The following is a 24,147-nucleotide window of genomic DNA, read 5'->3' on the forward strand; positions in this document are numbered from 1 at the left end:
TAAAGTTGCAGCTCTTCAGCCGAGAGATCACCAATTAGCGCAAAACAAAGTCCAGCGCACACAGGCTTGTGTGTCAAACAAGCCACTGTTGGCACGCAACCATTCCCAAGGTTGGGCTTCCTTTTCTTTTTCCTGAGATTTGGCGCGAGCGACGGAAGGGCTCGGAGTCACATGGATGCAACGCGTTTGATTAATGTCCAAGGGCTGATCCTGCTGCGATCCTGCAAGCCTCTTTGCTCCACGGAGGGGGCCGCTCATTTCCTACAGGCAGAGTCCTTCTTCCTTACTGGAAAAAGAGCTCTTACTGGTGGGCGGGAAGAGGAAAGTTGCTGCAGAGCCGGGGAGCCTGTCTTAGTCCCTGAGGTGCCCTTTCCTTAAAGGAAGCGCGCGGGCGCTTGGACTGTTTTATTTTCTGAACTTCGTCCGGGAGGGCGGATAGTGGGGGCCTTTTCCCGACTCCTGCCGGCCGCCTTAAGAGAGAAAAGTTCTAGCGGCGCTTGTTTTGGGGGAAGAAAGAAATAATGACAGAGGAAAGCAAAGGGGATGGGAAAGGCGAGAGCGGGAAGGATCCGGAGAAGCAGCTACGCCTGCGGGTGTGCGTTTTGAACGAGTTGCTGAAGACGGAGCGCGACTATGTGAACACCTTGGAGTTTTTGGTGTCGGTGAGTTACATCTCTCTCCCCTCCCCCCCCGGCCTTTTCCTAGCTTGCTATGCACAAAGAATTGTGCATAGCAAGTATGTATGTCCCCCTCCCCCTTCTCCCCTTTGCCAAGCTTGTCAGCCGAGAGCGGGATAATGCGAAGGTAATAAATCTGCAGAGTCTACTAATGTGAAATGAAAAGATGCCGCTTTGCCATCCCTTTGAGGCGTCGAGGCCAGCAGCGTTTGGAAAGGAGCGCATATCTTAAAAGCGCATCTTGGATTTCTGGTGGCCGTGGACAGTCTGACTTGATGTGTAAACAGGAAGAAAAAAAGTAACGCTTGGAGCAAACAAGCTGAAATCTGGGCTTCCTACAAAAGGCCATTTCCTAGCAGATAACTTCGGAGCCTTAAGGCGGTGAAAAAAAATCACGTTTGCTGAGTTTTCAGAGGTGTTAACTATCGAAGTTTCAACTTTAAAGTCTCTATATTGTCCTGTGCTCTGGTAGGGGATAACCAGAGAAAGAGTAAAAGTACAAAGGAGGTGGTTGATCTACACAGCATCTATGCAATATTAAAGCCACATGTACTGTAGCATTTTCCCTTTCTTCTCTTATTCCCCTTTGAAATCCTCCTACTCAAATCTTTTGGTAATGGTTGGTGACTGATTATTGAGGAAAAATAACATGGCAGGGAAATGCACTTAATTTACTGAACCCATTTAAGTTAATGCCACTTAAGATGGCCCTTTGTACTTAAGTCTGTGTGATTATTGTTTAATGATACTTAAAAATACCATTTTAATAGGTTTACTTTGATTAAGTCTGGGTCCAACTCTGAGGTTTAGATGCGCACACATCACAGTAATCCAAAATTTATGTTTTAAAGTTTTGGATTAATGTGTGAATTTAGACATTGTATTTTACACTTGCAATTTAATCATATATAAGTCAGTTCACTTATTTGATTTACTTTGTGAACAAGTCTGAGTAAGTGTTAAAAAAAGATAATTTTAAAAACATTGATTTCATGTACTCCCTGGACAGTTTGTTTTTCTAGAATCAATATAATAGATAGAATATGGTTTTGCATATGGATAAAGTTGTCTGTTTCTTGGAACAAAGATAATTTCAGGATTATATAAACATCAACTACATTATCTTCCAACTACAACATCTTCAGGACTTATTAGCTGCATAATTAAGAAGTAATCAAGTTATCTGGCTGGTTTTGTAGAGTGCCTGCCATAATAGGTTTCACATTTTTCCTCTTCCTCCTCCCTGCTTCATCCTGTCTGAAAGGGAAATATTTCAAATAGCAAACTTCCTGTTTAGTTTTCTGGTGTATGTGAACTTTCTGTTGATTATCATGTGAGAGAAAATGCTTAGCTTGTCTGCTGAAAATAACATGAAGTAAAATATGATCTATAAAATAACTTTGAAGTTAATTTTGGTAGACTATGTACATCAATACAAATTGTACATCTAATTGAAAACATTCAGATTTGTCATTTGGTTTTACATGAAAGTTACTTTCGAGGGTTGTTTCTACTGGGATGAACATCGAAGCCCAGCTTGTTTTCACTGGATTTACATATTACACATCCTGATCTATTTCTTCACATTGTTTCTCTCATTTCATAGCTCTGTATCATAGGTTATACGTGGTCCACCACAGAGGTGGGTTGTTCCCGGTTTGGCCTGGATCGGGAGAACCAGTAGGAGCGGTGGCGGGAGGCTCCACCCACCCACCTGGAAGCTTCTGTGTATGTGCAGAAGTGTAGCGCATGCACGCGAGTGAACCAGTAGTAAAAAAAATAGAAACCCACAACTAGTGCACCAGCCCCAATTTTGTAGCTTCTAGACATTCTTCAAAATCACACAAATGAAATTTGGCACAGAAAGTGCCAAATTTTAGCACCATAGTTTCTCAACTTTTTCATGCAAAATACCAAATGTGTATAAGACTTAGTTCAACTATTTTACCATTCAAACTGTTCAGCCTTGCCTCTAACAGGGCAACTATTTCATTCCTCTAGAGACACAAGTGCTCATGCACTCTTCAGCCACTTAGAGGACAAACTGAATTACAATGCATATAACAGATTAACAGAGTTGGAAGGGACCTTATAGGTCATCTAGTCCAACATGCCCCCCTCCCTCCGCTCAAGCAGGAGACCCTACACCATTTCTGACAAATGACAGTCCAATCTCTTCTTGAAAGTCTCAAGTGATGAAGCCCCCACAACTTTCGAAGGCAGGCTGTCCCATTGGTTGATTGTTCTCACTGTCAGAAAGTTTCTCCTTATTTCTAGGTTGAATCTCTCCTTGGTCAGTTTCCATCCATTATTTCTTGTCTGGCCTTCAGGTGCTTTGGAAAATAGCTTTGTGGCAGCCCCTCAAATATTGGAACACTGCTATCATGTCTCCCCTGGTCCTTTTCTTCACTAGGCCAGCCATGCCCAGTTCCTGTAACCTTTCTTCATATGTTTTAGTTTCCAGATGCCATGCCCTCTTCCATCCCATTTTGACCAGTCCATCCATTATTACTTTCTGCTCATTTTAATGGTCAGCTTTTTTTTCATTTTCTATCCTCCATGAAATGATCAGACCAATTTTCTTCTTCTGTATCTTTTGAAATCTCTTGCCCACATCACGAAACACATACAAACCATAATTTGGTTAGATTTGGTATGTTTGGTATGTTATGTGAACTCAAGCACTGTGATTTCTAAACCATAGTTTATGGATTAATGCACAAGTTTTCAAACTTTATGCTGCTTGGATCCCCTCAAATGAATACATATATGGTTAATAGTACTACTCCAATTATGACTACTAGCAATATTTATATGGAAATCAATAGCTCTTGGAAGAATTACACTTTCTCCAAATGTGTGAACCTTTTGGCACTATACTTTAGAAGGCTCCAATGCCAATTCCCATCAGTTCCAGTCAGTTGGCTGGAGATGGTGGGGTTTGAACTCCTTCCCATACCAGGCAGCAAGCCAATTAAAGGAAAAAACTTCTGCTGAAGCCTTGTTCCTGGAGAGGCCAGTTAGTGTATAATGACTGGCTTCTGATTTGCCTTCTTACATTCTCTCTGTTTGTGTGTTTGGTGTCCCTCTCCTGACCCTCCCCCCTAGTCCTGCTGGGACTTTGATCCCCCAGACCACTGAGTACCTTGAGGCAGGCATGGTTAGAGATGACTGATGGGTCTTTGTGAGTTATAGAAGAATTGTCTTGTTGTGATGGTGGTGGCAAGAGATTAGAGATTTGTGTCTGGACCTGGAATAAAGCATAGCAGAGTAGGATGGGAAGGGAGGACCTGAGTGGAGCAAGCAAGGCCAACTTGATGGTTGATGGGCAGAGAAGGATATGACAGCAATTCAAAGATGGGCCATGTGCAGGCACATCAAATTGGTATTTAAAAGCAGTCCTGCCATCTGGCACTCAGTTTCTACCCTCGGTGTCTGCCCCTGGCAGCTAGATCTTCAACGACCTTGGACTTCACCTGTTGCTTTTGAATGCCAGTTCAGTGTATAAGAAAGCTGCCCTTATCCATGATTTTATTTTGGAGGAGAGTGCCAATTTGTCATATTTTACCGATATCTGATTGGGCCCTCCTAGGTTTAGAACTCAGTACTGGCAGGAAGAGCAGGATAAGAGGGAGTGAATGTTGTTATCTGTGAGTTTCGGAGGCTTTTGGAGGCTCTCCTCCACAGATAACCTGATGGGAGGCATTCTGGTTGAAGTTGGGATTCTCGTGGCCTATCACCCTTCATGCTGCCCCTAGCAGCATCTTGGCCTGAGCTGTTGGATTTTGTTCATGGGTAGGCCATAGTCCTACAGGTTATTGGTGCTTGAACTTGCCATCTGGGGCAAGCTCAGAAGTTTATGCAGTCTAGGCAACTATGGAACAGTCCTACATCATTCGTAGCCAGACCCACATGGGAGGCCATACAATTATATCTGGTTTTTGTCTTGAGATAGCTTTTGTCTTGGGAGAGTGATCTGGCAGTGTAGGATATTAGCATTAGTCTTTTGTCATAAACAGATAACCTTCTGGCTGCTTTTCAGCATCCTTCACCCCTTCCTTCAGGAAGACAGGGCCCATTTGATCAGTCCACCCCAAGAGATTTCTTGACCCAATAGGATTCCAGAATAAGGTTGTCATTTTCCCTGATTTGGTTGAAGCCTTAGTTGCTGCCAGGAATGGGTGGGTAGCTAGGACTGTGGATCATACATTTCTTCTGTAGCCCTTCCCTGTTCATCAATCCTTGGATGCACCTTGGTTTATCAAGGGGCTCTAGGAAATGAAGCACTGGAAAAGATGCCTGGAGCACCATTGAAGGAAGACTAGAAGTAAGTATGACTGGACACTGATAAAAGGCCATATTAGGGATTACCTCGTGGCCATAATGGCAGCCAAATGTCAATATTTTTCTGTCCTTATTGTGTCCACTGATAGCCATCCAGAAATTCTGTTTAGGTTAATTTAATGCCTACTGTGTCATTCTGGAGATTATTTAAGCTATTTGACAGATAATGTCATTCAGATTTATTTTGATTTGTATGTTGATTAGGCAGGACAGACTGAGGTACCTGGGCATAGTTTGATGGTGTGATGAGTTTGAGCCAGTGATTCCTGAGGCAGTGGAGAGATTTTTCTTTGTGGTCAACCCAGCCACTTGTTTACTGAATTTGGGCCTGTCTTGGTTTGCAAAAATGGCCAGGGAGGGGACTCATAGTTGGGTCCAGACTGTGGTGTATCAACCTCTCTAAAGGAGGGGATGGTACCTCTTGCCTTGAAAGTGGTAATGGTTCACAGCCTTCTCAAGATGCTGCCCTTGGACCCAGTACTTTTGTACAATTACCACTGGAGGATTGGCTTTTTGAGAAAGAGAAAGATTATTGGGAAGTTGGTCAGTCTTCAGCTAAGGAGAACCCTGGAGGAAATGGGTTATTTAGGCCAGTTTCATTCAAGTTTCAGGCTGAAATTTTGTATTGAGACAACTCTTATTGATAACATCTGACAGTTGGGATGAAGATGGTGCCTTGATCTCTTTGATCATTAGCCTTCAGTACCATCAACCATGGTTCTCTTTGCAGACACTCCATGGTTGGGAAATGGAGGTACTGTTTTATAGTCGTTCTTTTCTCTTGTCTGGGCCAGTTACAGTGGCTGTTGGTTGGGAGAGCATAGATCCCTGTTCTGACCCCCCCCCCTTCCTCACTTGTTAACAGACGACAGGCAGACAAACTCAAAAGGAAAGAACTTTATCAGTTCTCGGCTCTGACTGGCTGCGAGCCCAAAAATAAACATAAATAAAATCTCTGACAAGATAACAGAATGCAAAACAAAACTCTTACAAATCAATTCACTTCTCCAAATGTCTCCTTGAATCCGGGTTACAGAAAGCAAATCACTTCTCCAAATGTCTCTCACAAACAAACCACGACCGATGATCAATGAACGTTGAATGAACGAATGAACGTTGACTCCTGCAACCAGGGCGTGGCACCATCCGTCCTTTTATCCCCAGAAGACGCCACTAACAAGCCCCAGCTGCATTGTTAATCTTGCATCACGAAAAGACTCACAGGAGACTTCTGCTGAGTCCAACAGATCCCTCTCCAGGTCGCTCCTTTGTAGAATTCTGTAAATTTCTAGTCTCTTTATCCACTCCTTTTCAATATCTACACAAAACCATAGAATAAAGTCATACTGTGCTTTGGGTTTGGTATCATCGGTATATTGATGATACCCAAATACAACTTTCAACTCTGGGCCAGAATCTTAAAGGCTGTTAAGATTCTGTCTTAATGCCTGGAGATTACGTGGATTTGGATGGGAGGAATTTTATCCAATTCATTTGATTGTTGTAAGCCGCCCAAATTTGTTGAAAGTGGAGCAGCATACAATGCATCCTCACCCTCATCATCCTGTTGGCACCAATGCTTTCAAGAGGTAGTGGTTGAGGCATTTTTCTTCCTGTGCACAAATTCACCCTATGAAATTCCTTCTTCCCAACTTCTTTAAAAGAGCAAATGTTTCAGGGAGGAGAAGGTAGGGGATGCGGAGAGCATTCTGAAGAGGAAGTAGCAAAAGAAGGAGTGATGGAAGGGAATGGAAGATAGCCCAAGGAAGCTGAGACAACTCTGAAGGCTGGGAATGTGTAACTTGTTTTCTTCCTGATATTCTGATCATTCTAGTTAGATTCAAAGCATAGCAAACAATCAAGCAGGTGCAATCACCCTCCTGAGAGGGAATGGGATGTAATCCTTGTAATTTCTTGAGAAAAGTTAGGGAATCTGCTACAGGGGAAATGTACTTCCTGAAATAAAAATGTGCAGGCCCTTTGCTATATAAGGAAAATGGCTATGTCACACTTGGAAACCTTTGAGGCTCCTAAAGAACTCTGAAACTTATATGGGTGGCTAAGGAAGAGAAATTGGGAGACGTGTGTCTAGCATGAGAAGTGGTAAAACTGGAGGAGGTTGAAGTACCAAGGCAGCCGGGGGTGGGGATGGGGAGAAGAGACCTTCTCTTGGCTCATGGTACATTGGACTCTCTGGTGATATGGAGACTAAGTTTGTTTGGGCCCTAAACAGATTCTGTCTGTTGCTTCTGCCATCTAGGACTTCATGCTGCTGAAAGCTGCTGACGATGATGCTGAGCAAATGTGCAATTTTTGGCAGCAGTTAAAAAAAGTGGAGACTTTAATGCAGGGCTACCAAACTCCTGGCCCGTGGGCCAGATGTGTCACATGTTGGCTATGCCCACGCCCAGTTTAGCGAAGGAGGAAAAAGTCCTGACATGTCACATGACACTGCCATGAAGACATGAGTTTGACACCACTGCTTTAGTGCCTTGCTAGCTTCTCAGCTCTGAGGAAGTGCTTCTCAGAGTGCTCCTCATTCTTCTCTCCTCCTCATTTCCTTTGTATTGGCTATGTGCCACATGCTATTGTCTCTTGCCTTCTTTCGGATCAGAGCTCTGCGGAACCTGCAATCTCTGTCTCTTCCCTTCTGACCCATCTGGACACCTAAAAACTCACAACCCCTCCGGGGGGGGGAGGCATAGGACCTTCCCCCAGGGGATCATGTTCCTGTTCTGACCAAGCTCCCCAAACACAACAAACCCTCTGACATTAGCTCAAAAGATTCCTTTATTAGGAGTGCTGGCAGCCCCGTCAAAAAGTTTCTCTCACAGACTAACAAGTCCATCCGACCAGAAGAAGAATAGTTTTCTAACACATCTATTCATCTCCATCCCCTGACTTTTATCCTAGGGTGGGGCATCGCTAGCAGCGGTGGTTCTTCCTTCCCCAGGATCGCCCCACAGCTTTCCACTGCTCTCCTCTGCCTTCTGCGCAGCTGTTCCTCCTCTTTGTCATCAACCACCTCCAGTCCTGGGGACTGTTGACTCTCCATCTGAGGGCTGAGGGCTGGCCCGGGCTCCGCCTCTGTCTCTCTCTCTCTCTGCCATCTCCATCCCCTCTTGCCCCTCGGAGCTCCCAGGTTGCCCTAATGCTGACCCTGACTCTCACTCCGATTCGGTTGCTGGAGGGGCCGGTGGCTGACAGGCCACAATACTTCCACAGTTTGAGAATCCCTGGAATAGTATCATATGAAGCCAAACAATTATAACTTATTCAATTCATTTTACTTATGAAATCATAGCTAACTTGTCTATAGTTTAGTGCAGTGCTTGCCATTGTATAATGAAGCTGTTGAGGTAAGTTTACAGCTCTTGTGTTGATAGTAATAGTAATAGTATTAGTAGTAGTACCATATTTGAATACAAAAAGACTAAATTATAAAGGCATTCATAGATAAAGGTTCAACAGATAATTTTTAAATAAATCTTGAAAATCTAAATATACTTATTTCAATAGGTAGGACAATGATTCCAATTATTAGAGGTGAAAGAGATAAAATATATAAAACACTAAGAGATATAAATTGTTAATTTTTAAAATTCCATTCAGAACTATGTAACAAATCAGAATTATTGGATGAGAATTATAGAGGCCTTACTTCATAATATAAACCCACTACACTTAGATGATACACTAAAATAACTTATTTTCCCCCCTATTTGAGGAAGGGATTAAACAAAAAAACTTTAAAAATTGTTAGTGATAAAAATGCCAGGATTGGATGGGTTCATTTATAGAGTGACATAAAACATTTAGAGTACCCAAACTCTGTCAATTATATGAAGATATATTTGATAATGGTGTTTTATCAGTGGCATTTAGTCAGGCTTATATTACAGTTATACCAAAAGCAGGTAAAGATCACACCTAGTGTGCTAATTATCATCTATTAATCGTTCAGTGATTAATGTTGATACAAAGAGTTGAACAGCAAATAGATTACAGCAAATGTTATTGTTCGTTACTAAGAAAAATCAAGCAGGGTTTATAGAAAATAAGCAGTAGACAATATTAGGTTAGACTTGAATAGGCTTGAATAAAAATGAAGACCATTTTGTTATTTATCATTAGATGCTGAAAAGGCTTTTGACCAAATATATAGATAATGTATGTTTGCTATATTAAATAGAGTTGGATTTCTTTTGAAATTCATAAAGTGGATCAAGCTATTATAGAATCACCCACATCTGAAATAAAGGTCAATGGTGTTTTCTGCTACTTTTCTGTTATTTAAAGGAACTGAACAACAATGTCGGCTTTTACCCTGGCTCTTTTATATTTGTTTTGAACCCTTGGATTATGCTATTAGACAACATAGAAATTTAAGGACTAGTACATAATTTAGTTGAACATAAAATGGCTTTATTTATGCACCGCCGGAAGAATTGATGGCGAGCGTAACGAGAAGGAGTAGGCTCGTAATGTATTTTACGTTTGGCCAAGAGCAAGTCCAGAGGAATGGTGTGCACAGGCCTAGGGGCTGATAAGGCTCGTGCAGTGGCGAACATTTCGGGGCCACAGTAGTGTAGAAAAACGCCCCTCTTCTTTCCCTCAGACAGGCTGGTCAGGTCGTGAGCCTGTAAGAAGACCTCGAAGTGTTCAAGGAACACATCCCACGATTCCGCCTCAGGACGGAATGCGGTGAACACAGAAGTGGCTGCAGTGGCGGGGACGTGGATGGGGTCCGTGTCACTCATCCTCGTCCCCAGTTTTATGTTCACAGACAACGCAGGAGAGGGTTCCTCAAAAGTAGTTTATTGCAACTAGAACAACTGACAAGAACAGAAACGGAACAGAACACTGCCCGCCTGACAGCTATTTATACTGACAGCTGTCAGGCGAGGAACCAATCGGACGGCGGTAATTCTCCCGCCGGCCGGCAGCCGTGCCAGAGCCAATCGGATCTTCTTCCGGCTCTGGCTTCGGCTGCCGGCCCCGTCTGGGAGGATCCCAAGTACCATCTATAAGGAGCCATCTGGACTATTCCAATTCCTTTCATCAGCTCCACTTTCCACCATTATAGTTGGTTCCACTAAAAGCAAAAGTGTTTTAGTCTGCCATTACTCCTTGGAAGTCTCAAAAACTAAACCTAATATTGTCTTGAATACCTAATATATACTATATGACTACTGGATACCATAAATTCTGTGTGTCATAGTTAATAGACTGATATTGCAACGTTGGAAAGATAAATATATGGCCCCATTTATTTAATGGTCTGAAGACCTGATTATACTTGCTAATTTTGAGTGGATTGCTTATAGATGGAGGCTTTGTATGGATATGTGTAACTAAATATAGGTCTCGTTTACATAAAAAACAGTAGGTTAAAAATGATAGTTACATAAGTGTAATGAAATATATATGTGTGTGTATATGCACAAATTGCAATTGACAATTATATACATAATTTTAATTGTTTACTGTTAAATGACTCTATATATTTAAATTTTTAAATTTTAAATTTTGTTTTTATTTACTTATTTTTAATCATTTGTTATGGGTTTTTTCGATAATATACAGTATGTACCTTTGTGTTATGTTCATTTATTTTTTTTCATTTGTTTTCTTAATTAAAAGCAATACAATTATTTTAAAAATGTTTTCAATGTAAGAAACAATGTCTTATTCTTTGCTTCATGTTTTTAAGGAAAAGCTCTTGTTAGAAGAAAAAATATAGGGGACAGTAAACATTTGCTAAATGTATTCTAAAAAACACTTCAAAGGGAAAATAATTTGATTGTTTATTTGCTATTCTAGGTCTGTGAAGTTGTGTGAATATAGCATAAAGCTAGAGTGGGTTAAAAGAGATTAGCATGTCACAGGAAGTCTGTACTACAATTAGGGAAAATTAGCTTGAATCCAAAACAATCATGTTTTAGGTTAAATTCTCCCGGTAAGCCATGTTACCTGAACATAGGAAATGATTTATTCTGTTGTTTATTTTTATATTTATTATTTCACCATGTATATTTTATATTTATTATTTCAAAATTTCAACATCTCAAGTTAAAAAAACACCAGCAAAAATCAAAATACAATATACGAACACATAAAAGCATATAAAAACTATATAGGGTTAACTCTCCTTACTACTGCAGAGAGTAGATAATCTACAAAAAAAAAGTCTTTAGCATTGTTTTAGCTTTTCACACATGCAAGTGCTATTTCATTGTCATAAGGGTTGTAATGTGGACAGAGAAGAAATGCAGATGAGCAGACTTTTTCTCACTGCGTTTAGGGTGGTTTTAAGGGACTTTTCTCCCCCAAACAAAACAAAACCAGGAAACCTTTCCTTGTGTTTGTTGGGCTCTCTGCCAAGATAGATGCTTCCTGTTAAATTGCTTACCATCTAATGCTGGTTGAGTATTTATGCAGGAGTAGTGTTAGACTGGGCCAAAACAGTCATGTGAATGCAGCTAGTGGATACCTAAGTAACTAATGAAGGGACACGGTGGCTCAGTGGTTAAGACACTGAGCTTGTCAATTAGAAAGGTCAGCAGTTTGGTGGTTCGAATCTCTACTGCCGTGTAATGGAGTGAGCTCCCGTTACTTGTCCCAGCTTCTGCCAACCCAGCAGTTCGAAAGCACGTAAAAATGCAAGTAGAAAAAATAGAAAGCATCTTTGGTGGGAAGGTAACAGCGTTCTGTGCACATTTGGCATTTAGTTATGCCAGCCACATGATCAGTGAGACTTCTTTGTTCAGTGCTGGTTCTTCAGCTTTGAAATGGAGATGAGCACTGCCCCCTAGAGTCGGGAACGAATAGCACATATATGCGAGGGGAACCTTTACCTTTTTAAAGTAACTAATAGTCAATATGACTTCTGCCATCTACAAGTTTATGTGAGCCACATATACATTTATATTAAATTAATTGTAAGAAGCATATTGCTTTCTGTCAGTATCATTTGCATCATTCACATTTTCTGCCCTGAATATTTCTTTGAAAGGTGGATATCAATCAAATGAATAAAATGTCCTAGAGCAGGCAAGATAAGCTTTCAATCATTCTTTGTGTTTCCCAGACTATTTTATTGCCTCTATTTGTGATTCATATTAAAAGCTGTTCCTTGCAGCTCCTCTGAAATACTGTCCACTGGTCTTGGAATCTTTTGCAAAACTATACTAACATCTTAAAAAATGTGGCTCTCATTGTTGATTATTATCTTGCCACAGGAAGTATGCTGTCAAAATATGGCACTCTCATATACAAAGGAGTTAAGGAAAAGGGCTGATGAATAGTCCAAATTTATTTCTCTCTCCTTGCAGCAAATGTCATGAGACAGGAGGAAAATCTCCACCAATTTCTGTCTTTAATGTGGAATGATGGGAAGATAAATTTAAGGGAGGCTTAAGTTTTTGAAAACTTCAAATTATGTAGATAAAAAAGAGGCATAAGAGATTTTACATTTCTAATTTTTATCTTAGGACCTCATCACAGTGCACCAGAGGTGGTATTCAGCAGGTTGTGTCCAGTTCTAGAGAACCGGTAGCGGAAATTTTGAGTAGTTTGAAGAACCTGTAAATACTACCTCTGCCCCCATCTATTCTCTGCCTCCCAAGTCCCAGATGATGGGGAGGAAATGGGGATTTTTCAATAACCTTCTTCTGGAGTGGGGTGGGAATGGAAATTTTACAGTATCCTTCCTCTGCCATGCCCACCAAGCCACATCCACAGAACCGATAGAAGTTTTTTGAATCACATTACTGTAGTGCACGCTTGCAGCCTGTAGTCTGACATTTAGAAGCTTTAATTTCCCAGTTCAAAACAAATCACTACTCCTACTTCTTCAATTCTAGTAGCCCATTCAAGCTTGTTCAACCAAAAGTTCTGTCGTTCTTTCCCTGAGCTACAGGCAGAAATAGTTGTGTCAAGTCCCTTTCAGCAGAATATGACCCAGAAAGAAAGATTCACATTGTTTCATTAATTAAGCTTATTGACAAGTAGATTAGTTAATATAAGAATATTGGAAGTTGAATAATACGGGTAGTCCTTGACTTTTGACCACAATTGAGTGCAACATTTCTGTTGCTAAGAGAGACATTTCTTAAGTGAGTTTTGCCCCATGTTATGATCTTTCTTGTCACAGTTGTGAAGTGAATCACTGCACTTGTTAAATTAGTAACAAGGTGGTTAACTAAGTCCAGCTTCCCCCTTGACTTTGCTTGTCAGAAGGTTGCAAAAGTTAATTGTGTGACCCTGGGACACTGGAACCGTCATAAGTATGAGTCAGTTGCCAAGTATGTGAATTTTGAACACGTGATCGTGGGGATGTTGCAATGGTCGTACGTGTGAAAAAGTTTATGTCACTTTTTTCAGTACCATTGGGACTTAAAATGGTCACTAAATGAATTGTTGTAAGTTTAGGACTACCTGTACTCTAATACTCATTTACTAATGAATTCATTCAGGCAGAATATCTATGAGCGATGAACTTCTTTCCCAGAATACAAAATCAAAGGACCAACCATTTTTTTCTCAGATAAGACTGATATTGAAACATAGGGGTTTTTGGGGGGAAATATTTAACAGAATTAAGTATTTTAGTTTAATTTAGATTAGTTTGTAATATTTAATTTAGTTTAATTTAGATTAGTTTGTAATATTTACATAATTTTGATATCTGAATAAGAGATTACTTTTTCTGGTAATGTTTAAAAGCTTTTTAAATGTTTTACAATGTTTAATTGTTCGGGGAGTGATGAAGCAAATTTGGGCTAAATGGAAAGGGCATTATATAAGTATGCTGATAAATATTATAGTTAAATTTTACTGCACCTTTAATAAAAAATATTGAAAAAAGATTAAAATTTAAAGATACTTGTGTTCTTTTCCTAACCAGAGAGTCAGCCCCAGACATCAGGAGAGAAATTTGCAGCAAATCTTTTTAATTCTGGGTGATTCAAAAACTTGCAATTTTTTTTATTTGTTTAAAACATAAACCCATCCCGCAATAACTTGTTTGCTTTTTGTTTCTCAGATGCTGCCAAGATGTTGATTGTTTGTGTGAGTATTTGTGTAGTTGTATATTGTTGCCAGCCAGGTGTTGCTATAGTCCATGTAGCAGTAGGATGATTCTGCATCTTAGGGGATCTTGTTGATCCCTGCTTCAGTTTGATGACACTGCTGCCTTCCTTGGGATTTTCCACATATGGCTGAATGTTAGGAAAGTTAGAGCGGAAGGCTGGAACTTCCTCTGCTGTTTGGCATGTTCAGCAGAGACAACCTAACATGACGATGGGGAGTGTCCAGAAGGGTGCTGAGTTACTGTTTTCAGGAGGAGAGCAACTTTATTTGCCTCCTTTAGGCTCCAACTCTCATCTTTTCTAGACAATAGAGAGGTTGAGCCCATTGAGGAAAGAGTGACTTGCACACAATGCACTGTCTTTTCCCTCCCTGGTCTAAGAGACAGGCGTTGGCTTTTACTACACCAAATGAGGCAGATGTCTGGTTTCCTAGCATTAGCTATGTCCTCTTTTTTTACCTTGCTGGTGGCCATAGTAAACAAGGAATCTGAGTTGTACAAATTGGCCAAGGAACTATAACAGGAGCAATATCAGCTCTCCAAAATGTATCTCATGACGTAATGGACAAAAGAGGATAGGTGGCAACCTGTCCTTCCATAGTCCACTCTTGGAAGGGACTTGTTGGGCTCTATTCCAAATGCACATGGGAGGGATTCACCAAGCCCATGATTAAAAATAGCTTGACAAATAGGCTAGTAGTGAATAATGAAGTCCAGATTGGAGGGCTGTTTCCAAGAAAATAAATAATTATTTCCATTAGGTTGCATAAGTCCAAGTTGACCTATGAGAACTTTCCTCATCAATGGATTTAGAAAGTAGATGGTATTGTAGCTGATTTGCAGATTCAGATTCAGGAGATAATTTTGCAAGCAGTCAGCCTCTCCATTATTACTGAAAATAACTGCTTCCTAGCTGGACCATGGAAAGGCTGTTAAAAAAAATAGAAAATCTCTATTTTGATGTAGATAGGCATATGCTGTATAAGAGATAGGCTGTTCACTATAACTCTTAATAACAGTGTCAGGATCAGTAATGAAGTCCACAGATGATAGCACACAAGAGACAAGATGCATTATTCCGTGACAGTATGCGAGCTGATCTGTAAAACAAATGCATTTGTGTTGATGGGGTTATTCTGAAAAATATATGTTTTGAGAGAGAGTTATCAAGAGAATAATAAATAACACCTTTGTGAACAGAAGTATTTTCCCCTTTGCCACATGAATTATTAAGGACACAGAGGTTTGCAAATAACACAGAAATGGAGGACCAAATTTGTTATGTTAATACAATGTATTTTTTTAATCTATCAAGCCTTTTTCCTAATTTAAATCAAAAGGTAACTTGGATTTAAATTTACATTATGTATATTATTTATCTGTGTACATGTTCCACATCAACATTCTATAAACATTGTTCATAAAAGTATGAATAATTTGTATGGTAATTGATGACTACATTATAGTTTTCAAAACTTCACCGTGTTTTGTGACTGTTTTAAATGGAGAGGAAGAACTTCAGATGGCTGTGCTATTTGATAAGGTTGTGTGATTTCCTTTTCCTTTACTCCATAACATGCCATTTGTATGGCAGATGCATCTTGTAAATATAACGGAAGTTGAGGCACAATGACCATAGAAAGTCAAAATCTCTTCCATTTGCTTCTAGTTTGTACTGTTCTTAATTTGTCTATTGTACGTGTGGGAAAAATATGAATGAATATTTGGTGACTCAGAATTAAGTTTCAGTAGCACCACCTGTTTTCTATATCAAATTAGAATTAGTTGTTTTTCTTCCTTAAAATAAAATAAAATTAATTTTATGCAAAATAGGATCCATTTATTCTTAACCTTGGGTTGTAGTTCAACTAGAAACTGATAAACATTAGGCTGAGCCAGTGATAGTCCAAATTAATAATCTTGCACATTATTTCTTTCAAATTCTCTGTCTGTCTGTCTGTCTGTCTATTTCCAGTGTGACTAGAATACAAGTATGCATGTCTCTGTGTGGTTTTTTAAAAACAATGTTTACAGGTAGTGAACCTGAACCATTAGTTCAGCGGCTGTTCAAACTTGAGACCATGTTGAATGACTGCTACTTATGACCAATTCTTGAAGTTCCACTTAGTGCAGAACCCCATGGTCATATGATACTAGTCTGGGTGTTGGGAAACTGGCTTATACTTTTGACATTGTAGCAGTTATGTGATCTCCATTTGTGACATTACCTGCTAGCTTCCCACAGTTAAGGTGAATGTGGGAGCCACCACTGAAGTCATAAATTGTTCAGATAAGTCTCTTGCACCTAGCAGCAGCCACTCAGCAGGCCTCAAATCATTTTTATGTGCAACTACATATGTACCCTTCCTCACCTGGCAGCAGCTAGTTCCAGACTGCTTGTTTGTGCGTGCCACTTACCTGCCTCCTGGCTGTTTGTGAACCGCCTGGGACTTGCAACGTTCTGCCACCTTCACCACTGACTTTGGTGTTGCATGCTGCAGAAATTGTGAGATGGTCTTTGATTAATGACCCACGATTCTTGCTTAACAATGGCAACAGGGATTGTCAGGATTGCTATTGATATGTAATATGATCATGTGACATGGCATATTATGAGTGCATTGCTTAGCAACAGATATTCCAATTATCATTATTAAGTGAGGATTACCTGCTCAAATACCCAGCACTAAAATCTATTACATAATACTGCAATTGGGATTTAAATTATTATAGTAGTCTTGATACAGTAAAAGAAATTAGAGATTTTGATACATTGGAATGAGTAAATGTATTTTCAGGACATAGCAAGTCTATTGACTAAATTACTGTAAAATGGGTTAATGGATTAGGGAATTAACTAGAAAGGATGCAACTTTTACATAGTGCTCACAATGTAGTTTGCATTCTATAGCAGGGCTGTTAAATTTGTGGCCCATGAGCTGGATACGTCATGTTCTGGCCACGCCCAAGCTCGGTTTAGCGAAGGGGAAAAAGTTGTAATATGACGCCACCATGACTATGCATGTTTGATGCCCATGTGCTACAGGTCCATTGAGAGAAATTTCAAAAATTAAGAGAACAATACGTCTCAAACAGTTGACAAATCTGTAGTTTCTTCTTTCTTATGCAACCAGTAATCCTTGCTGCCTTCTAGACATGCAAGCCTGGGGTTTAACGAATTGAAAAGAGATGCTTTAAGAAGTACTTAAAAGATAAGAATCTTTTTAAATATCTTGGAAAGGGGGGTACTACAATTAAAATCTTTAGAGGTATTAAAAGAGGAGAAGGTAGTTCAAACATGGTTCCAGTATGGGCAATTACAGGCTAGGTGGAAAATAGATCAAAAAATTGGTTTTATTCAAGTTGAGGATAATCTGTTTAAACAAATAAGAGATCAAAGCTTAATGCATATAAAGAGGATATATAATGTATTAATACAGATGGATTCGGAAACAGAATTAGTTAAAGATTGTATGATAAAGTGGGCTCAAAACATTGAAGAACCAATAATGCTGGATACATGGGAAAGAATCTGGGTAAGAAATGTGAAATTTACACAAGCTCAAAACCTGAGAGAAAAATTTTATAAGATGTTCTATAGATGGCATTTAGATCCTAAAAAGCTGGCTTCTATGTATCCGAACTTACAGCCTAAATGTTGGAGATGTGGCTCTCTCGATGCTACATATTTTTATATATGGTGGACCTGCCAAAAGGTTAAGGCATTTTGGATAAAAATATGGTGGATTATGCAAAATATCTTTAAAAGAAGGATAAAGTTTACTCCTCAGTTATTCTTACTAGGTATATGTACTGACTTTACAGTGGTAGAGACTAACTTGATTCTGCACCTAATAACGGCAGCAAGACTGTTGGTGGCGCAATACAGGAAGAAGGAAGACTTGCCTACAACTCAAGAATGGACATTGAAAGTTACAAACTTAGCCGAGATGGCTAAAATATCGGCATATCTTAAAGATCACTCAAATGAGAGATATAAACGAGACTGGAAAAAATGGATTGACTATGTACAAAATAAATACGGGACCAAGAAATTCCAGTTAGCCTATGTTTAAGATCAGAAATGATTTAAATTGTTTAAAGTTAGTTCAGCAAGAAGAAGCTAAGGTCAATGTAGAATGTTATTAATTTCTTTATTTCTTTTTTTCTCAATAGATTTTAGACTGTGTTTGTTAAAAATCCATACCATGTATGGGTTCTGGGAAGTCGTGGGGGGGAAGGAGGAGGGGGGTTGGGGGGAAGGAGGGAGGGAGGGAGGGAGGGGTATATATTAGGCTAGACAAGAATTTGGTGGTAAACTAGAATTATTTTGACATACAAAAAATTGTACTTCGATGTCTCACTGATTGAGGAATGATGAAATGTTTGTCTTAAAAGAAATAAAACTTTTTGAACCAAAAAAAAAAAGAAGTACTTAAAATAGTTTAGAATGGTTGAAACATAAACATAGATTTTCCAAACTTTGATGTTGTTGTTTTATGTTATATTATCCAAAACATCTATGTTTTTATTTTCAACATAAACATAGATTTTCCAATGTCTTAATTTCATTCATACAAGGATAGGATCTTGATCAAGTTTCAACTCTGGCATCAAATAACAATTGTTATCTGCAATCCTTGGTAATTTGTGAATCATGGTTGATGATTTAAAATCAAATATATTCCCTCCCCCCCCCCCCCATGGACCTCTATGGAATTTCCAATGAGGACAGTAAAGATGAAGCCAACGTTGAAGCCTACCCATGAAGTCAGTAAATCCTAGCCTTTACCACAACTTTCCCATTGACTTTGCTTGAGGGAAGCTAGCTAATTACAAACAGCTGTGGGGCTCTGTAAGTGTTGTAAATGTGTACTGGTTGCCAAGCACCTGAATCTCACTCACATGACTGCAGGGATGCTTTGACAGAGGCAATTTGAATGACCAACCATAAGTCTCCTTTTTCAGTGTCTTTGTAACTTCAGGGGGTTGCTGAATGTGTGGCTCTAGATGAGGACCACTATATATACACACATACAGTATTTACATGGAAACACACATCCAGACATGTTGTATTAGGTGAGGAATCCTTCTAAACAACCTCTTTAGAATGTAAATCACATTTTTGAGTTAAGAAACAATTCTTAATTAAGAGGTAGAAGGAAATGAGGTACATTTCAAATACAATTTAATTCACACATCTGAATTAAAACTGTCAAGACTCGGCAATCAACTGAGACTTGTTTCTTTTGGTTGCAGTACAACTTTTTTCTAAATTCATGCATGATTAGATGTAGCATTCTTTTTTAAAATTTATTTACAGCAACTGATTTATTTCACTGATCAAAGGACAATTATATCAAATATAGCATCTAATATTACGTACAGTTTTTGAAGAACGTTTTGAAATACTATTTTTTATTAATTTCTCAACCTAGATGGTTTATTGAGATACAATTATACAGTGAGGATCTTAGTAAGGATTTGATAAAATCTGAATATTTTTGTTAATATTAACTTAGGTGATTTGTTTTGGAATGAAGATGAAGTATCCAGAATAAGCATGTAAAATGAGCTGTCTTACAGAGTGAGTGGTGAATAATACAGCTTTCAGTTAAACATTTTCAGCCTAAAAATATTTGTTTTTGATATGCAGATGTTTTAAATAATTTTCTAATTGTAAATGCATATTTCTGTATCTGCTCATATGTTAATTGGATATTTCTAATATAAGTTTATTACTTTTAAAAATAAAGTTCAACTATACAAGTTGTAAGAGAAAACCACCTATATTCTAATATGTATTGGAATCATCTATAAATTATACAATACTTCATTCAGATTATTATTTAAGAAAGGGATATATTTTGATTCACTGTATCATTGCTAATAGAAACCTTTATGTCAGATATGTGTATTTAAAATGTTTGCTTGCTTTCCAAAAAATTAACTTGTGTAAAAATTAAATTCAGGGAAGAAATAACTCTTATTCATCAATCAAAATACAAAAAAATAAAGTGAATTTCCCAATTTTCTTGTTTGTAGAGAAATGAGCAGTATTTCCCAAACATATTTTTATGCCAGTTGAATTATTTTATGGTAGTAAAATTGCATAAAAAGGTTGTGTATAGTCAGGATGGTATCTGTTTATAAACGCATGTTGCTTAGGTTTATTTAAAATGGACTTTGTTCTGTGGATAGCTGCGCTGTAGGACCTGGGGGCTGTTGTGCAGTCCCACCACCTGGTGTTGTGTTGCTGCAAACTGGGCTTCCTTTCTGCCCAGACACTAGTGAGAGTTCCTTGGTTTTCAGAGTGCCATCCTTCTTGTAGAACTCAAGCATCATGTTGCCTGTGGCCACACTGAGTGGTCGTCGGGTCTGATCAGAGTGCTTGTGGTTGGCATGGTCCATATCAGGTGACGGCATAGAATTGTAGTTTGCATTGTGGTTCACATGCACAGGGCTTCCATAGTTCCCAGTCAAGTTGAATTCAATGTCTTCAGGAAAGAACCAATCAGCATGCTGGATGAGGGGTTCAATAATTGCAACTATCTGTAGAGAGACTGTTGCCATCATCTCTGTGATGTTTCCTTCTGTCTGAGGCCAGAGGAGATTTGGCCCAAGCACAATGGCTATGTTGCTTGGTGTCATTTTGTTTGCCTCTTAGTACTCGGTTAAGTTTGTGAGGAATTTGATCAGGTACCTTAGATTATTGTAGCTGGCCTTAGGCAGTTTCTCAAGGGCATTCCATAGTGCTTGTAATCTTTTGTCTTGGTCCTGAATGTTAGAGGCTTGAATCCATTCTTCATAAAGTTCAAAGGTCATGAGTGGTTCTGGCAACTCTCGAAGATAGGACTTCAGTGCCCCTGCAATGGCCTGGGGATCTGCTGAATATTCCTGAACATCCACAACACAACAGTCTAATGCTGCCTTAAGCTTCTTTAATTTGGAAGCAGAGGGAGCCACTCGGAAGAGACCCTCCTCTTGATGCCACATTCAAGGAGCATAGTGACACAGGCCTCAATAGGGAAGGAGATTTCCCGGCCACTGAAAGCCAGATGTTCCTCTAAGGCAGTGATGGCGAACCTATGACACGCGTGTCAGTGCTGACACGCGTAGCCATTTGGGGTGACACGCACAGGATTTCATGCGATTCATCCTCGGCTCCTGCACGGCCGCCGAGGATGAAAGAATCTGTGCTGGAGGAACAGGGGGGGCGGGACGTGTGATCTCCCCCGCCCACACTCACTTACTGTATCGCCGCCGCCCCTTTCTGAGCGCAGGGGCTGCTGGTAAGGCGTGCGTGCCGTGCGCACACACGTCATCAGCGCGGCGAGGGAGGACCCGCAGGAGAGGAGCGCGGGAACAGTGCGCGCCTCTCTCCAGTCAGGCCGGCACAGAGAGTCTACTCCTGGGACTGTCGGTTACGACCGCACCACACTTATCTCAGTTCACGGCAGGGCTGTGGAGTCTGCTGCTTCCAGCTCCACGTCCTCATCAACATGCCGCTCCGGCCCGCCCCCGCTATGAATATTCATATTCTTCGCCCTCGCGTCACTAGGAATATTCATAGCAGGGGTGGGCTGGAGCGGCATGTTGATGAGGACGTGGAGCTGGAAGCAGCCGACTCCACAGCCCTGGTTCACGGCACCCCAAACAAGTTCAATAATATCAAGGGCAACATACGAAATCGACTGATGAACAAAGAAGTTACTAAGCAGGTATGTTAAATAATTTGTTTTTGGTTTATTAAATACAATTATATATTGCAATTATACATTTTTGTAGTTTAAACTATAAATTGCGCAAAATTATGTTTTTGTCAAAGTGACACACAACGCGAGTTATGCTCGATTTTTTGCCGATTTTTGACACACCACGCCAAAAAGGTTGCCCATCACTGCTCTAAGGGCTTCCCAAAGGAGGGCTTTTCAATCCAAGCTTCCTGCTGTGCTTTGATTAGAGGCAACACATTCTGCAAAAGTGCTAATGACTTTCTGTGGTACTCTGCTTGCACTTCTATTAAAGTCTGAAAATAGTTTGCATAGTCTATCTCTTTGGCCACAAAATTGTACATGTCAGCTGAGAGCTGATCCCTGCAAATCTCCACTCTGTTTGCTGCCTCCTCCATCTCTTCCCTGAGAGCATCCGCTTTGGCACCTGAAGGCTGCAAGTTGCTTGACAAACCTGAAGACTTGGCTGACTGTTGCCATCTTGTCCTTGATGAATCCATGTCCAGGACTAATTTTGCTAAGTGCTTCCTCTGTTTTTGAATATTTGGGATTTCTACCTCTGCCAACACAAACAATGGTTCTATCACATCCCTTTCAACTTGCAGCTCAAAGTGGATAAGCTGTTGAGCTAGCTTGTCCTCTGCTTCTCCACATAATTTCAGCATCTTCCCAAGCAGGGAGTCATCTCCTAGGATAGCTGAACCCTCCATCAAGCACTGAGCAAGTGACGTCAAAGGCAATTTCTTTGAGTGCTTATCAGAATCTGATCCTTGCTGCCCCTGAAGACATGCCATCAGTTTCTTGTGCGTGCTGTGGGAGACCTGCTTCACCAGCTCCAAACGCTTCTCCACCTGCAAAAGATCTTCATTCAGAACTTCTGTTTTCTCAGCCCTGCCCACTATCTGATTGGCCAGCTGCCGCATGCGGTTGAATTGCTTCTTCATGGTTGCGCCCTTGGCCGGAGAGCACAGGGGAACGAAGGAGGTGGGAGGATTGGAAGCTATCCCGGGCTGGGAGAGGCGGAGGAAGGCTGTTACATGGCCCCTTCTTCTGCAGGGTAGAAAGTGAAGGAGGACTCTAGCACTGCAGCAACGGCGGGAAAGGAGGAGGGCAGCAGCCGGCCAGCAACAGCGCAGCCTCCTGCATCCTCTCGGTGCGCAGCGGCGTCACTTTCTCTCCCTCTCTCTCTCGGTTTAAAATGGGAAGGCATTGGTAAATAATAACTCAAACTAAGGTATTTTGCTTTCTCTTTTTGGATGTCAGGGAATAAGAAAAGTAATGCTGTCAGTCATTAAGAGGGGCTATCAAAGTTACATTGGTGTATAAACTCTTTAATATCAAACTGTTCCCTTATAGTAATCTATATATTGAGAGATTTAACAGAATAGCAGAAGGGACCTTGGAGTCTAACCCCCTGCTCAAGTAGGAAACCCTATACCATTTCAGACAAATGGTTGTACAATTCTTTAAAATTTTCAGTGTTGAAGCACCCACAATTTCTGGAGACAAGCCGTCCCACTGATTAATTGTTCTAACTGTCAGGATACCTTGGATTTCTCCTTATTAGTTTCCAACCATTGCTTCTTGTCCTGCCTTCAAATGCTTTGGAGAATAGGTTGACCCCTTCTTCTTTGTGACAGCCTCTTAGATATTGGAACACTGCTATCATTCACCCCTAGTCTTTCTTTTAATTAAACTAGACATATCTGATTCTTACAACTGTTCATCATTTGCCTTCTGTCCCCTAATCATTTATATTGATGATCTTTGTACTCTTTCTAGAGTCTCAACATCTTTATTATATTGTGACAACCAAAACTGCAATATTCCAATATTTTGTGGTCTGCGTGCTTGTAGTCAGCGTATTATCTGTTGAAAAAAGAAAATGACCACTAGAAGGCAGCAAAAATTACAGTTTTCTATACAGAATCACTTTGCTGCTGTCTAGTGGTGATATAGATTTTTTCCCAACCCATCTGGTAAGTCTGATAGTGGCTAGTGTTTGGACACCTGTGACAGCTTGACTTAAGAGATACTGGCTGCTTCTCATCACTGACAACTGGACAGAGAAGAGAAGAACAGTTTTTATCCAAGTTAAACAAGTACCATAATGTGGCCTTGTTCCTAATAATAGCACAACCTTTGAGAATTGATTTACCATTGAAAGAAGAAATTGTATCTCTATTTTAGTGTAATGTAAGAAGCAGAACATGCTGCTCTTTGAATATTTTAGCCCAACAATGTGGAGACTACCATTTGGCAGCATTTTATCATTGGTGGGAAGTGAAGTTTAAAACATAAA

At 40.0% G+C, this 24,147-nt stretch overlaps 2 protein-coding genes across 2 annotated transcripts in view; one reads left to right on the forward strand and one right to left on the reverse strand.

The window, feature by feature from the left end:
• The first annotated feature begins 230 nt into the window (after positions 1 to 230).
• Positions 231 to 24,147, forward strand: part of PREX2 (phosphatidylinositol-3,4,5-trisphosphate dependent Rac exchange factor 2) — a 138,206-nt gene continuing 114,289 nt past the window's right edge. Inside the window, exon 1 of the mRNA XM_032222719.1 lies at positions 231 to 662. Coding sequence (XP_032078610.1) covers positions 522 to 662 — 141 coding nt within the window. The 5' untranslated portion in view covers positions 231 to 521. The remainder of the gene's footprint in view (positions 663 to 24,147) is intronic.
• On the reverse strand, positions 20,287 to 22,789 carry LOC116512375 (rho GTPase-activating protein 44-like). The gene is given in 3 exon segments (XM_032222840.1): positions 20,287 to 21,101; positions 21,104 to 21,198; positions 22,014 to 22,789. Coding segments are annotated over 3 exon segments (1,686 nt in total).

Source organism: Thamnophis elegans, chromosome 8, assembly GCF_009769535.1.
Source record: "Thamnophis elegans isolate rThaEle1 chromosome 8, rThaEle1.pri, whole genome shotgun sequence".
Taxonomy (NCBI): domain Eukaryota; kingdom Metazoa; phylum Chordata; class Lepidosauria; order Squamata; family Colubridae; genus Thamnophis; species Thamnophis elegans.